Source organism: Pimephales promelas, chromosome 22 (genome assembly GCF_988280905.1).
Source record: "Pimephales promelas chromosome 22, fPimPro1.hap1.1, whole genome shotgun sequence".
NCBI lineage: Eukaryota > Metazoa > Chordata > Actinopteri > Cypriniformes > Leuciscidae > Pimephales > Pimephales promelas.
Window position 1 is genome coordinate 16771806 of NC_142790.1, and position 13041 is coordinate 16784846.

The window sequence follows — 13041 nt, forward strand, 5'->3', positions numbered from 1 at the left end:
GAGTTCGAACAGGAGAGTCATAAACGTGCATCACACAAAGCAAGGTGAGCATTTGAGCTTATAAAACTTCAACTTTGTTATTTATTTATTAAATGAGCGATCGTTTCGCTTGATAAGACCCCTATTCATCATCTGGAATCATTTAAAGCCCTTTGAACAGTTTGCAGTTTGCACTGAAAGTGTCATTTGGACCTTGAACCGTTTGGTTCATTGAAGTACATTTATATGGAGAAAAATCCTGGACTGTTTTCATCAAAAACCTTAATTTCTTTTCGACTGAAGAAATCTTGAATGACATGGGGATGAGTAAATTATCAGCAATTTTTTTTTGAAAAGTGAACTACTCCTTTAATATTTAAATGAGCATATTAAAAAAATAAGAAAAGCACAAAGTCTACATTAAATGTTAATATCTTTATATAAGTCTTAAAGAACACCATCATTCATGCATAACACAGTCTCATGAAGCCAAATCCCAGGTCTTTTCAGAGTACCAAGCCTAATTTTTGATTCATAATCAAATACAGATCGATTTGTGAGATCAAGGACAGAATAGGAGCATCAAAATGTGATTCATTTTCTTCCTGTACTTGTTAAGTGCCCTGTGCTCAAACACCACATCTGAACTCTTGAATGATCCGAATCATTGAAAGTCATTATTCCTCACAATGCAAACCTGTAAGCTGAGCATTGTCAGTTCGACCTATGAGTAATGAAGCCTCCGTATCCTCGATTTCATTCGTGAGGCTGGTACGTCCATTTCTGCAGAGAGAAAGCATTCAGGCTCAAACTGAGACAGGAGACAAAGGATGTGAATCTGAGAAGATTCATCCACTCAAAATCTCTCCGAGATCCAATCATTTGATAATTAGAGTCACTCAAGCTAAAGCGTTGCTTCGGTGTCTGTTCAGAGTGACCGTGCTTGGCTTATATCTGGCTTTGATGCAGTCCAGAAAGCTTGTTAAGCAGATTACCTGTCAAACAGACTCCACCGAGGAGCAGAGAGGACATTTTTCCACAATGTGCACATGAGCAGCAAACATCCAGCACCATTATGCAATGAAATGCCATGAAATGTGGGTTCTGGGCCAGGCTTGAATGGTTAATGCACTGATGAAGATGACGATGATGGTGGTAGTGGTTCATCAAATGACAAGTCATACGCACGGCTCCATTAATCTTCTGCATTATTAGGAATTTCCCCTCTGATCCATCCATTAGTATTCGGGTGCGAAAGCATTTCTTGGCACTGATGTTTGGTTTGTGTTTTATGATTTCTGCTCTTCAGCCAAAGCTAGTTCTTTCACGTAGATGCCAATTTATCCGTTTGAACTCTATTGAGTGGGGCTGTCTCATCTCTTTTGTTTTTGTTTTTTATGAGCCCTCACTATCTGAAAGTTAACATATATTTCTTTATCTCTGGCCCCACTTTTGGTCCCTTTTTTCATCCTGTCATAGACACAGCCATGATCATATGGGTTACGCTGCCACAGAAAGAAAACATTCAGTTTGAGTTATGAATAAAAGAAGCATTAGTACTACAGCAAAACATCTGTGTTAAGAGTTTTTCATTAGTATAGGAGAATGCGGCAGAATTTATTGAAGGCTGCTGCAAGGACATGACACCACTTTTCAATACAAAATAATAAACTAGTTAATAGAGAACATAAAGTGCAGATTTTCTCAGAACTGTTTTGTCAAGTGAAAATGGATTCAGGAGAGATTGGATACTGATATAAGTATAATAATTGCTTTGCCTCGTGTTTTTACAGTGGACACACTGGAATTTTGTCATGATGTTTTGATCCCAACAATGAAAAATGTCCCATGAACAGCCATATGTTTATACTGTATACTGTATAATATACTGTAGCAGGGTGAATTTCATGAAATATGTCCCGGGGCCTCATTTATAAACGTTACGTACGCGCAAAAGAAGGTGCTCTCTATGCAATAATTGGTATTAATAAAAAGAAAACTTGATGTGTTATGCAATTCATCCTCATAACCAGGGCCTGAAATTAACACCCGACCACCTGCGGGTGAATTTTTCTATTGGCGGGTAACACTGTCAATCTACCTGCCACATTAGCAGGTAGCCAATGAGAATTGTGAGTGATTCATTACGATTTTTACATTTCAACAAAGTCCGCTATTGCGTTGGACTTTAGCTAAAATGTGGCGGCACATTACTGGGGTAAAGAGGCCAGCTGAAACAAACAGCCAATAAAAAGATGAGGATGAGGAAAAGAAAAGTAAAGAAGACATTTTAATACAAAGTGAACAATCGGCGGCAATGGCAAGGTTCGTGAGCGGCTGATTTATGACAGCGACTGTTGTTTCGGAACGTTCATGCGATCAGAAAGAAGATGAGACCCTTTTTCTGACTACGTTTGGATGTGCGAGTATTAAACTGTTGGTGAGATGGGATGAGATAATGTAACGCTGACGTATGTTACAGTACAATGACAGTTGCACAGATGTGTGTGCGTGTGCAACTGTGCATATTAGGAGTTGGGAACCGGTGAGAAAATGTCCGGTACCCGGTAATTTTACCAGTAATAACAGTATTAATTTAGTTAATATTTAACGGTTCCTGAACGCTATAACTAAAAGCTGTTAAGAGTAAGACCTGTCTACGTGAATAAATCCGCCATCAACACAGCCGCGTGTGATTTGTTTACGAGCTGCGGTAGGTCTATCTGTTGAGTAGCCTATATACTATATTATAGCTAGCCTGTTGTGTTTGTGTCTGTCAAAATCAATGAATAAAAAGATTTTTTTTAAATGTATGTTGTTAGAGTTATTATTACTTGACAGCACTTTAAAGAAGTTAAAGAAGTTAAGCAAGTTAAAGAACAATATAGTGAAATTCCCGGTTTTTACGTTTATGAGGCAAAAAAAAAAAAAAAAAAATGGCTGGTAAAAAGTCTCTGTGGCAGGTGAATTTTTAAATCCACCTGCCACAGTGGCCGGTGGCCGAAAAAGTTAACTTCAGGCCCTGCTCATAACACATCTGTAGCTTTTCAGATGCAATCAAATGGATGGTAATAAAATGCCATGATGCCATCACAATGCGTAATGACGCACTAGAAGTTACGTTTCTTGGTTTTCCTCTCTGTTTGCCATGATTTCGCAATCGACGAATATTAACTTTCACGTTTCACGGACTATTTATGGGCACCATGGGCAGGACATAAAGCCGCAAAAGCTGTGATGCATTTAGAATTGATTGTGATTTATTAAGGGAAAACTGCGTAGGATGTGCGTGCTCACGGTTTTCTAAATCTGAATATTTCTGTGCGTACGCACGTCCTATGTTTCATCCGTACGCCACTTCTGACGCAAATCCTACGCTAAGTTTTATAAATGAGGCCCCAGGTCATACTTAAATGTGTTTTTATTGTCAACTAAAATACCATTAAAAATATTTTTTTGTTAATTTAAATAATTTGTTGTAGTTTGTTTATATATACATACATACACACACACATATATATATAAACTAAGACACATATTTTTTAATATCTTTAAAAATATCTTGTTATAATTAATATCTTGTCTTTAAGTATATATATATATATATATATATATATATATATATATATATATGGGCTGTCAAACGATTAATAGCGATTAATCGCATCCAAAATAAAAGTTTGTGTTTACATAACATACTGTATGTGGGTGCACAGTGTATAATTATTTTGTATATATAACTACAAACACATGCATGTATATTTAAGAAAAAAATTATTTATATATAAAATATTTATATATAATATAAATTATATATAAATCTATTTATCTATATACAGTATATATGAAAATATTTCTTAAATATATACAAGAATATGTGTGTATTTTTATATATAAAATAATTATACACAGTGCACCCACATATATTATGTAAACACAAACTTTTATTTTGGATGCGATTAATCCTTTGACAGCCCTAATATATATATATATATATATATATATATTGAATAATTATTTACATTTCATGGTAATATTTGTTGTATTGAATTTAATTTGTTGACTAATAAAATGTTTAGTATGGGCACGATGATACATTACTGCCTTAGCAGAGTAATAAAAAAAGAGGATTGTTAATCACTACAATTTTGGAGGAGTAATGCGATTCATTGTGATGAAAATAAATTAAAAAAATCATAATTTTTGAACTTTTGATTGGACATTTCTCCATGAGAATCAACAACACATGGTCAGCTGTGGGTCTAGCAAAACTAATGGACATATTTACCTGTCTTTTGGCAGGGTGCAGTTTGATTCTGTAGTCCTCTCTCTTCCTTTTCATCCTGTGAAAACCAGTTTAGAAATTGAGTGACTGTTTACTCTAGATGACAGACATTAAAGGCCACTTAATCATTTTTTTAAGGAGCAGCAAAGCAAACACTGCCGTATGGAGAAAATAAACTGCACATTCAGTATAAAACTTTGTATGAGGCTGGCAGCAAGTGTGCTGGACATATGGTGAAGATGAGAAAGGGGACGGGATTTCACAGCCAATTATCTGAGAGACCTCTTCTCAAACCAGATGCTTAGATCTTCATACCTAATGAAAGCTATGGGAAATGCATTGTTCTTCAACCTTCACAACATGAACAGAACACAAGTCTGCGCTATTATACCAGCAATGAATCTGTTCATATTTACCATTTAGAAATGTAACCTCTAATTACTTCCATATAAAAAATAAGTAATTATGCTTTTGGCTGTGTTTATCATCCATGTTTTTTCACGAAAAGTGAAAAAACATCTTTATGATTAATAAAGTAAGATGACATACCTGTTCAGCCACGTCACTAATAAAATCATCAGAAAAGCGACAGCAACCAGCCCTCCTCCAATATACACATACAGCATGTAATGAAGACCCTGTAAATCTGAAATGAGAGACAAATTTAAAGGGTCACTGAATCCTAAAACACCTTTTTTTTTAAATGTCAACTGATATGTACAGGTTGCACATCAATGAAAACCACAATAGCACTCATTATGGGAAAAGTGTTTTTTTGGAGCAATTTCGTTCTGGTTTAAACCAGACAAGCAAATTCACGAAAAAAGAGATATGTGTTAATTCTAAGAGGTGATTGGCTACATCATCAGTTTCAGAGCATTTCTCTGCATTTATTCATGAGAATTCACTTTTTAATTCAATCACTGCGCTGTATTATGCCTGAGATCGCATCAATTCAAAATATGGTGGAGAAAATGCTGTATTACTGTTACCATACTATATAACAATGATTCATTTTCTGTTGATAAAGGTTTTGAAAAAGTTGCTCGCATGTCTAATAAAACAAAGCATCTTGGTGTTTTCTATGGAAGTAAAAGCAGAAATACTGTATGACACTTACATTTCTCTGGATTTAAACATTAGGGTTCATGCAAGTACTATTGTTCTAGTGGTTTTTGGATATTTTAATCCAAAAATCTTACATATTGTGCCTTTAATGAAAATAAATCTGCGTCTCAACTCAAGCTACTGCTACTGTGAACTCAAGCTAAATGTGCATTTCCAAGAGACAAAATATGTAATGTTACACATGCAGTGTGGTGCTACCAAATCAGGTGCTGGTGACACTGCTCTCAAATTTACAGAAATTTTGCATGACTAGTTCTCGGTCCATCCTTTTTTAACAGTAAATGATTGCATGATAGGGTTTTTACTTACAAACACTACCATTCAAAAGTTTGGGCACATGAATGCCCTTTGACTGGTACTGGTCATTCCGTGTGGAAAGTAAGATTTTGAAGCAGTCCCATCCTTGTCCTACCTTGAGCAGGCAGAGTGGTCAGCAGGACTGTGGTGGACTGCACACCGGCGTCTGTGCTGAAGTTGCAGCGGTAGAATCCTGCGTCTTCTTTAACGATGCTGGTGAGGTGTAGACTGACCTCCATAGCATCACTGCAGTTCACACGTCCCCTACTGTCGTACTCATTCAGCTCCACTCCTTCGTCCAGCATCTGACACGTTGCTATAATATTGCTACTGCCCTCCTCAGTGTTCAGTTTCTCTATGCTTACTTGTAAAACCTCACCGTTGTGGACAAGGTCACATTTAATGGTCAGGTTGTCGTTCTCCGCCACCACCAACTTAGTGTCGGGTTGAATAGAGATGGGGGTGGTCATTGCTAGAAAAAAAAATTGAAGAAATGTTATACAAGATCAATAAACCTTATGTATGTTATGTGTTCTGTCTTCCAGTTTGTATTTGCACAGCATGAAGTTAAAAGTGTATGGATTTATGAATGAACTGCTCATTTTGACATCCTCCTCAAACATTACAATGCTCATTACTTTATTAACTCATACCATTAGTAAATCCTCTAAACCTGCTACAATACATACTCTTCGACAGCGATGCCATAAAAATATACAGATCCATCGCAAAAACAGAATATATCGAGGTTATACCTATTGAATTTATTGCTCGGCTGATATCTCAGAGAGCAGGATGGTCGACATAAAGCAGATTGGCTATATGTGATATCACTCCATTTCATTTTAAAAAATACATGGATAACAATTGCTGCAATTAAAAATGTAATTACATTTATTTTTTTTACATATTTACTAAATTAGAAAAAAATTATATCCATACGCAAAAAAACTGTAAAACTCTGTAAAATACAGATTTATATGTTTTACAGAACATCTTAATTCTGTAATCCTATTTGGATTATTTTTAATTTTTTTTTTTTTTACCAAAGATTGGGGTCTGTGAAATTAAATGTCTATTACATATTCTAAGACTTGCTTAGATGGTATACATGTATATTTATGTGATAAAGTGTTTGTCACTGCTAAATAAATGATTTTTCTGTGCACATATTTTTTTTTTAACTCATATGCCCTCATAATCTTTAATCCAAACAACTTCCCCTCTCTCAAGCAACGATATCTCTTCTCTGATGATGTGTTTACTGGCACAAGGGCGGGGCAATCACATGACATCACAGCAATAGCAATCCAACAAATTCCTGATGGACAAAATCAAATCAAACCCTATATTTTTCTTGTTCGAGTAGCAGTTTTACTTGGAAATATGTTACAATAGGAAAGAAAAGACTATCACAACTTGCTTCTCATGCTGAATGTTCTAGATATACTAACGAAGTCAGATAATAGGTGCTGCGTTCTTGACACTGTTAAAATAAGTATTTTCTGACACTTTAAAAACCAATGTGGTTCCATAATTTTAAAAAAAAATTAACAATATTGTCCTTGGTGGTATATATTGTCTGATCACTAATTAGCTCATGTGTCTTTATCTGGAGTAGCAATGCTGAAGATGGCAAAAGTGAAATGGTTTCAATCACCTGTTTTTTTGACAAATGTGTCTTTTGTCCATGACCCCTGAGGATATGTCTGCAGAGAGCAATGATATTGGCCGATGTCATCCTCTGTGACGTTACTTATGGAAATGCTCCCATCCATCTGGGTGGTTTTCACAAACTCCACTCTACCGTCATAAGATGATTCGAAGTTGGTGCCATACTGGGGATGATAAATAGCTACAGGTTGTGAAAGAGACTTTTTAGTCCAAGAGACCATAGTGAGCTGGCCAGTCCACGGACACAGGCAGTCCAATATCATTCCCTCCTGCAGTGTGACTGTTGATTCTGGGGCTTTCATCTGAACAGAGCCTAGAAGATCATTGTGGAAATGTAGGAAGGCAGACACAGATTTAAAACAAAAAGACACAATAGGAGGAATATTAAGTAGGAATTTTGTGATACTTACACCAATGCCAGTAAAGCTATTGTGAATTTGGAATACAAAACCATCTCAAAGATAGACATAATTTTACATTTTTTGTGTTATAATAGATTTCAAAACTAATTTGTTAGAGGTTTTGCAAAGAAGTTAATGAAATATTTTTGAAATACACTACCATACAAAAGTTTGAGGTAGGCAAGAATTGTAGTTTTTGCAAAAAAACAAAAACAAAAGAAACACACCCTGAGCTCATTTATATGATCAAAAATAGATTAAAACGTTGATATTGTGAAAGATTATTCATTGAAAAATATATATTAAAATGGCACAGCTGTATTTTTGTAACTTTATTTTCTAATATGCTGATTTTCTGCTCAAGAAACATTAATTATTATTATCAGCATTGAAAACAGTGGTGTTAATATTTTTGCTAAAACTGACTTTAAGATTATTTTTTAAAAAGTTGAATAGAATTTTCTGTAACATTCTACGAGGAAATGAAATATTTCAAAGGTGACAGTAGACTCTTATATTATTATATAAATATTTAAATGATGTTTTTTTTCAGATTTGTATAAATTTAACTCATTCTAACTGTTTTATATAAATACAGTATTGTGTGTATTATAAATTATTCATATATTATTAACATATGTATATACATTTTCCAGGCTACTGTACATCAACAAACAATTGTTGGTGAAATGAAAGTTACTTTCAATGTAACCACATATCCTCTGCATAACTGCAGATGTTTCCTTCAATAATAGTCTATGAAAAACTTTTTTTTAAAATTCATATTCGTCATCAATAAACAGTCAATTCAACTCGTACGTAAACAGGAACCCTGTTTATAATGCAAGAGAACAGCCATTCATGCTTATGCGTCCCTAAATATGTATAAATTACCAATGCACAAACAATTGCTTATAACAAACCATTTAACTACAGCCGAAAGTTCCTACCTTTGCTAAAAAACTACATTACCTTTCAGAAAACAGAGCGGCATCATGAGTACCAAGAAGTACCAGTAATCCTTTTGTACTGCCACCATCTTGCTCCTCTGAGACAGAATGAATACAGCATTGACAGGACCGAGGCGACCACAGGCACTATCTGTGTTCAGCTGCAAGAGTCTGCAATCACCTCCTCAACCAGCGGTTAAACAGAGGAGGTGTTAAGTTCACCAACATACAATGGCCAGACTTCTAGCCCACACAGTTTTTTTTTTTTTGTTGTTGTTCTACTTTAACTGAAAGAGCGGATTTGAAACCTATATCTCTGAATTCCCCTATGATAAGAATACATCAAAATAAAAGTAAAACAAAAATAACGACCTCACGTGATTCGTCCATGATCGCATAGTACACCCTAAAATGAAATAAAATTTGGATGTGCTAGTCCTTTGCAGTGCTTGTGATAAATAATTGAGATTTCATCATCTGACAGCTGGAAAATGGAGAGGCATCTACTGTAAAACCAGTTCATTTATTGATTTGCTACAAAAAATAAATATACAAAAACTGTTTCATATGTACCAAAACATAAATATACATTCACATTATTAGGTGAATTCAATGACCTCCAATCACCAGTGAGGCACTTAAGAGTTGAAGATGTGTGTGAGATTTCTCAGGCACTTCAGAAGATAGATGTTCAGGGGTTTGTCACTTCTGTGCTCTTCCTCTACACGAACACACAAACAAACAAACAGACAATTACCACAGACTCACAGAAAACGATCCAATCCCCTATGCATCTACTGCTGTAGTATCATCTGAAGAGTAAAAACGAGAGGCTCTCCTATGATCAAACTGAATATATTCACACCTTTCCTGGCGGACACGTACGCCTCTTCCACTTTCAGTCTGATGGAAGGACACTTCAAAGTGGCCTTTGCCTTTGCAAGAGGAGACATGCAGGATGGGAAGATAAAGGGTGAGACGGATCTCCAAGTGTGTGACTCACATGTAATTTGTGCTTATAAAAATGATCATGAACAGTGTCATATTTCACATCCTACTGCCAAAGAACTGTTCCTTGAATCTAGTACAACTATTTTTCCCATGTCGTTCCAAACCCGTTTCTGTGGCTTAAAAGTGGTAGTTGCACAGGCTGTCAATGGAGGGCCAAAAAGCTCTCAGTTTTCATTAAAAAAAAAAAATGTATATATACATTTATTTGTGTTTAAAAGATGATTGGGTTTGGAACAATATGAGGGTGAGTAAATGACAACATTTTCATTTCTGGGTGGACTACCCCTTTAACTGTTTGTAAAAAGCATTATATAACAACTGAATGCCACTGAATAAATGTTACCTTCTGATTGTTGTGCAATAAAGCCCAAAGTGCTGAAGCTCCTATGGTATGTATATCCGACGAGCTACAACTCAAACAAGAGACTAATAGCTCAACAGCTTTATCTGAAATACAAAGACATTCATTTTTATATATACATATGTTAAATGTAAATATGACATACACACACAAACATATACACACACATACATACATCAATGTTTAACTTAAAAAAGTTGTTTCATTTTTATTTTTAATAAAAATTACATTATTGGTAGTGTGGATTTGCACAGTTTCACACTGTTTTATTAATACATTCAAATCATGTCAAGTCAATCATCTCATTTCTCTTGCTTTCCATAAAAAGAAATTGGGCGGAAACGTTGGTGTAATGTGTAAAACTATTATCACGCCGTTGCAGCTGTTGTGACACATCCGTGATTCAGTGTGTGCATGTGCGTGTGTGTGTGTGCAGTATGTGTTCCCATAAGTGTTTGTGTGTGGTGGATCACTTCTACACAGGTAGTGTTAAATTCATCTGAACATGCTGGAGTCCGTCACAGAAAAATAGAGAAAAAAAAAATAAATAAAATATAAAATAATAAAAAATAACAAAACAAAAAAATATATAATATATAATAACATTATTCCTATTTTGGTAACACTTTACAATAATGTTTAATTTGTTAACACAACATTAGTTAAACTAATAACGAAAAATACTTCTAATGTGTGACGTAGTTCGTTGTTTGGAGGAGGAGGCGGGAACCGGAAGGAAGAAACATTTAAAGACTTTAATAAATTAATACTAAATGAAAGTAAAAATGGCAGCCACTCACTGTCGATATAAATAAACAGTAATTTTTCGTTATTTTTTAAAAATATTTTTCGTTATTAGTTTCTAATGTTAATATATATATATATATATATATATATATGAATTTAACACTCCCTGTGAAAGAGTGATCCACCACACAAACACTTGTGGCAACACATACACACACTAAAGTACAGATGTGTCACAACAGCCGCAATGGAGTGATAAAAGTTTTACACATTACACCAACGTTTCCGCCCAATTTCTTTTTATAGAAAGCAAAAGAAAGGGATGATGGACTTGACATTATGTGAATGTACTCATAAAAAAGTGTGAAACTGTGAATCAAAAAATCAAAAGTTGTATCTGTTTAAGGGATAGTTCACCCAAAAATGAAAATTCTGTCATTATTTACTCAACCCCATTGCTCCAAACCTGTAGAACACAAAATGAAGATATTTTTTTTTTTATGAAATCTGAGAGCTTTCTGTCCAACGCACATTTGAACTTCAGAAAGAACCAATGAGGTTCATTCTCGCGTGTCAAGCAGGTTCAGTTGAGCTTCTGTTTATGCTCACTGATCAATGTTAATATGCGAATAAAAGTCTAAATAAATTATCATATTAATTGATCGAGTCTCTTTAGAAGATTTGGACTAAACCGCTTAATTCACGTGGATTAGTTTTATAATCGGTTTATGAACTTTTTGAACCATCAAAGTGGTAGTACTATGGAGAGTACAGAAAGCTCACAGATTTCATCAAAAAGATGAACAAAAGTATTATGGGTTTGTATGACATGAGGGGGAATAATTAATGAAAGAATTTTCATTTTTGGGTGAATTAGCCCTTTAATATTTAATATTGAGCTTATATGAACAAAGAACACTATTTCTATTAACTAACATTAATAAAGATGAATAAAAACAGTAACAAATGTATTGTTCATTGTTAGTTAATGCATTAACTAATAATGCCTTATTGTAAAGTGTATGTTAATTTTGGGGGAAAAAACAGGTTGATATAATATCAGCAAGGCCAATTATTCAGACAACATTTGGCTATTTTGTAAACCATGCCTGCTGAGCCTTATTAGAGACTGGCATTGGCATCAACCACTCGAAAAGAAACATGTTGGTGGACCATTAACATCTAAAACCCTGTTAATCCAGCGCTCATACCATTGGCTAAGACTTTGGGCTTGTTAGCGGAGCAGAAGCAGATGTTGTGGAGAATGAGCAGGATGGTGGGTTTAGTGCTGGAGTGTTTGGACTGGGCCAGTTCGACCAGCAGCTCCAAAGCCCCTCGGAGCCTGAGGATCATCTGCTGTCCGTCCTCCCCGAACGACACGTTCAGCAGCAGCCTGAGCCACAGGGACAGAAGATCCCCTGTCGAAAAGCCACCTCGAGCACCTGCCTTAGGCATGGGTAGAGACAGGAAGTGCTGCAGGAAGTTACTCTAGGGAAAGAGCAAGAAAGAAGCTTTTGTTGACACTTCTCTTTGTGAATTTCTCTATGAAACTAAAAAGTGGATTTGCAACCAGAAGTTCTCAACTCTATTATTTACAGACTCAAGTGGTTCTATTGATGTCTCCCCTGAATTGTCTTGTTTAAACATTGGCCAGTGAGTTACCTTCAGCAGTGCCCCTCTGCAGTCCCTCGAGATGGCCAGGTTGGCCAGCAATGAGAAAGCCAGACTTTGGATGCTGCTGTTGTCAGGGGCAACCTGGGAGGCCAGTTTCATCAACCCATGCATCAGTGAGTTTGTGACCGCAGTCTTAGGAAGAACAGCCTGAACTGAACCAGAGCTACAACTGCTGCTGCTACATAAAGCACTGCATGCTGAAAGAGAATGAGGGACAGACAGAGAAAGAGATAACTTGACAATGGAAAAATAGCACATGTACAAAGACTATAACGTATACAAAGAAACCAAGTTACTATCTCAGAAAGATTATATAAGAGTGTTAAGGAAACAGAACTGTTGATCAGTGTTTCTTATCAAAAATCATCCAAAACCCTAAAATTAGGCCAAACCCCTTACATGACACAATTTTTAGCTTTAAACAACTTTGCCACACACACACACGGTACCATATTCAGGTATCCATCCATCCACTCACCTAAAGGATTATTAAGAACACCTGTTCAATTTCTCATTAAAGCAATTATCTAATCA

The 13041-nt window shown here is 35.5% G+C and overlaps 2 protein-coding genes across 4 annotated transcripts in view; both read right to left on the reverse strand.

Annotated features, from left to right (window-relative positions):
• Positions 1-399: 399 nt before the first annotated feature.
• Positions 400-9090, reverse strand: cd226 (CD226 molecule). 2 transcript variants are annotated; one of them, XM_039666746.2, is made up of 6 exons: positions 8737-9090; positions 7350-7676; positions 5805-6161; positions 4814-4910; positions 4268-4322; positions 400-762 (listed from the first exon to the last, which is right to left on the reverse strand). In XM_039666746.2, exons 1-6 carry the CDS (start codon positions 8801-8803, stop codon positions 736-738), a joined length of 930 nt encoding a protein of 309 aa, XP_039522680.2. In that variant the 5' UTR covers positions 8804-9090; the 3' UTR covers positions 400-735. The 2 variants fall into 2 exon arrangements, with proteins under 2 accessions (XP_039522680.2, XP_039522679.2); XM_039666745.2 differs by having other exon boundaries at positions 400-1484.
• A 128-nt stretch (positions 9091-9218) lies between these two features.
• Positions 9219-13041, reverse strand: part of rttn (rotatin) — a 55877-nt gene continuing 52054 nt past the window's right edge. For both annotated transcript variants that reach the window (XM_039666742.2, XM_039666741.2), the window contains exons 45-49: positions 12496-12704; positions 12045-12321; positions 10069-10172; positions 9580-9649; positions 9219-9435 (exon numbers count right to left, since the gene is read on the reverse strand). In XM_039666742.2, coding sequence (XP_039522676.2) covers positions 9353-9435; positions 9580-9649; positions 10069-10172; positions 12045-12321; positions 12496-12704 — 743 coding nt within the window. In that variant the 3' untranslated portion in view covers positions 9219-9352. The remainder of the gene's footprint in view (positions 9436-9579; positions 9650-10068; positions 10173-12044; positions 12322-12495; positions 12705-13041) is intronic.

Excerpts from the sequence above, each read along its gene's own strand:
- cd226 (XM_039666745.2), bottom strand. The coding sequence starts at position 8,803 with ATGGTGGCAGTACAAAAGGATTACTGGTACTTCTTGGTACTCATGATG. Across the intron at positions 7,677-8,736 it reads GCCGCTCTGTTTTCTGAAAG|GCTCTGTTCAGATGAAAGCC; the intron begins GTAATGTAGTTT and ends ATGATCTTCTAG. Across the intron at positions 6,162-7,349 it reads CACATTTGTCAAAAAAACAG|CAATGACCACCCCCATCTCT; the intron begins GTGATTGAAACC and ends TTTTTTTTCTAG.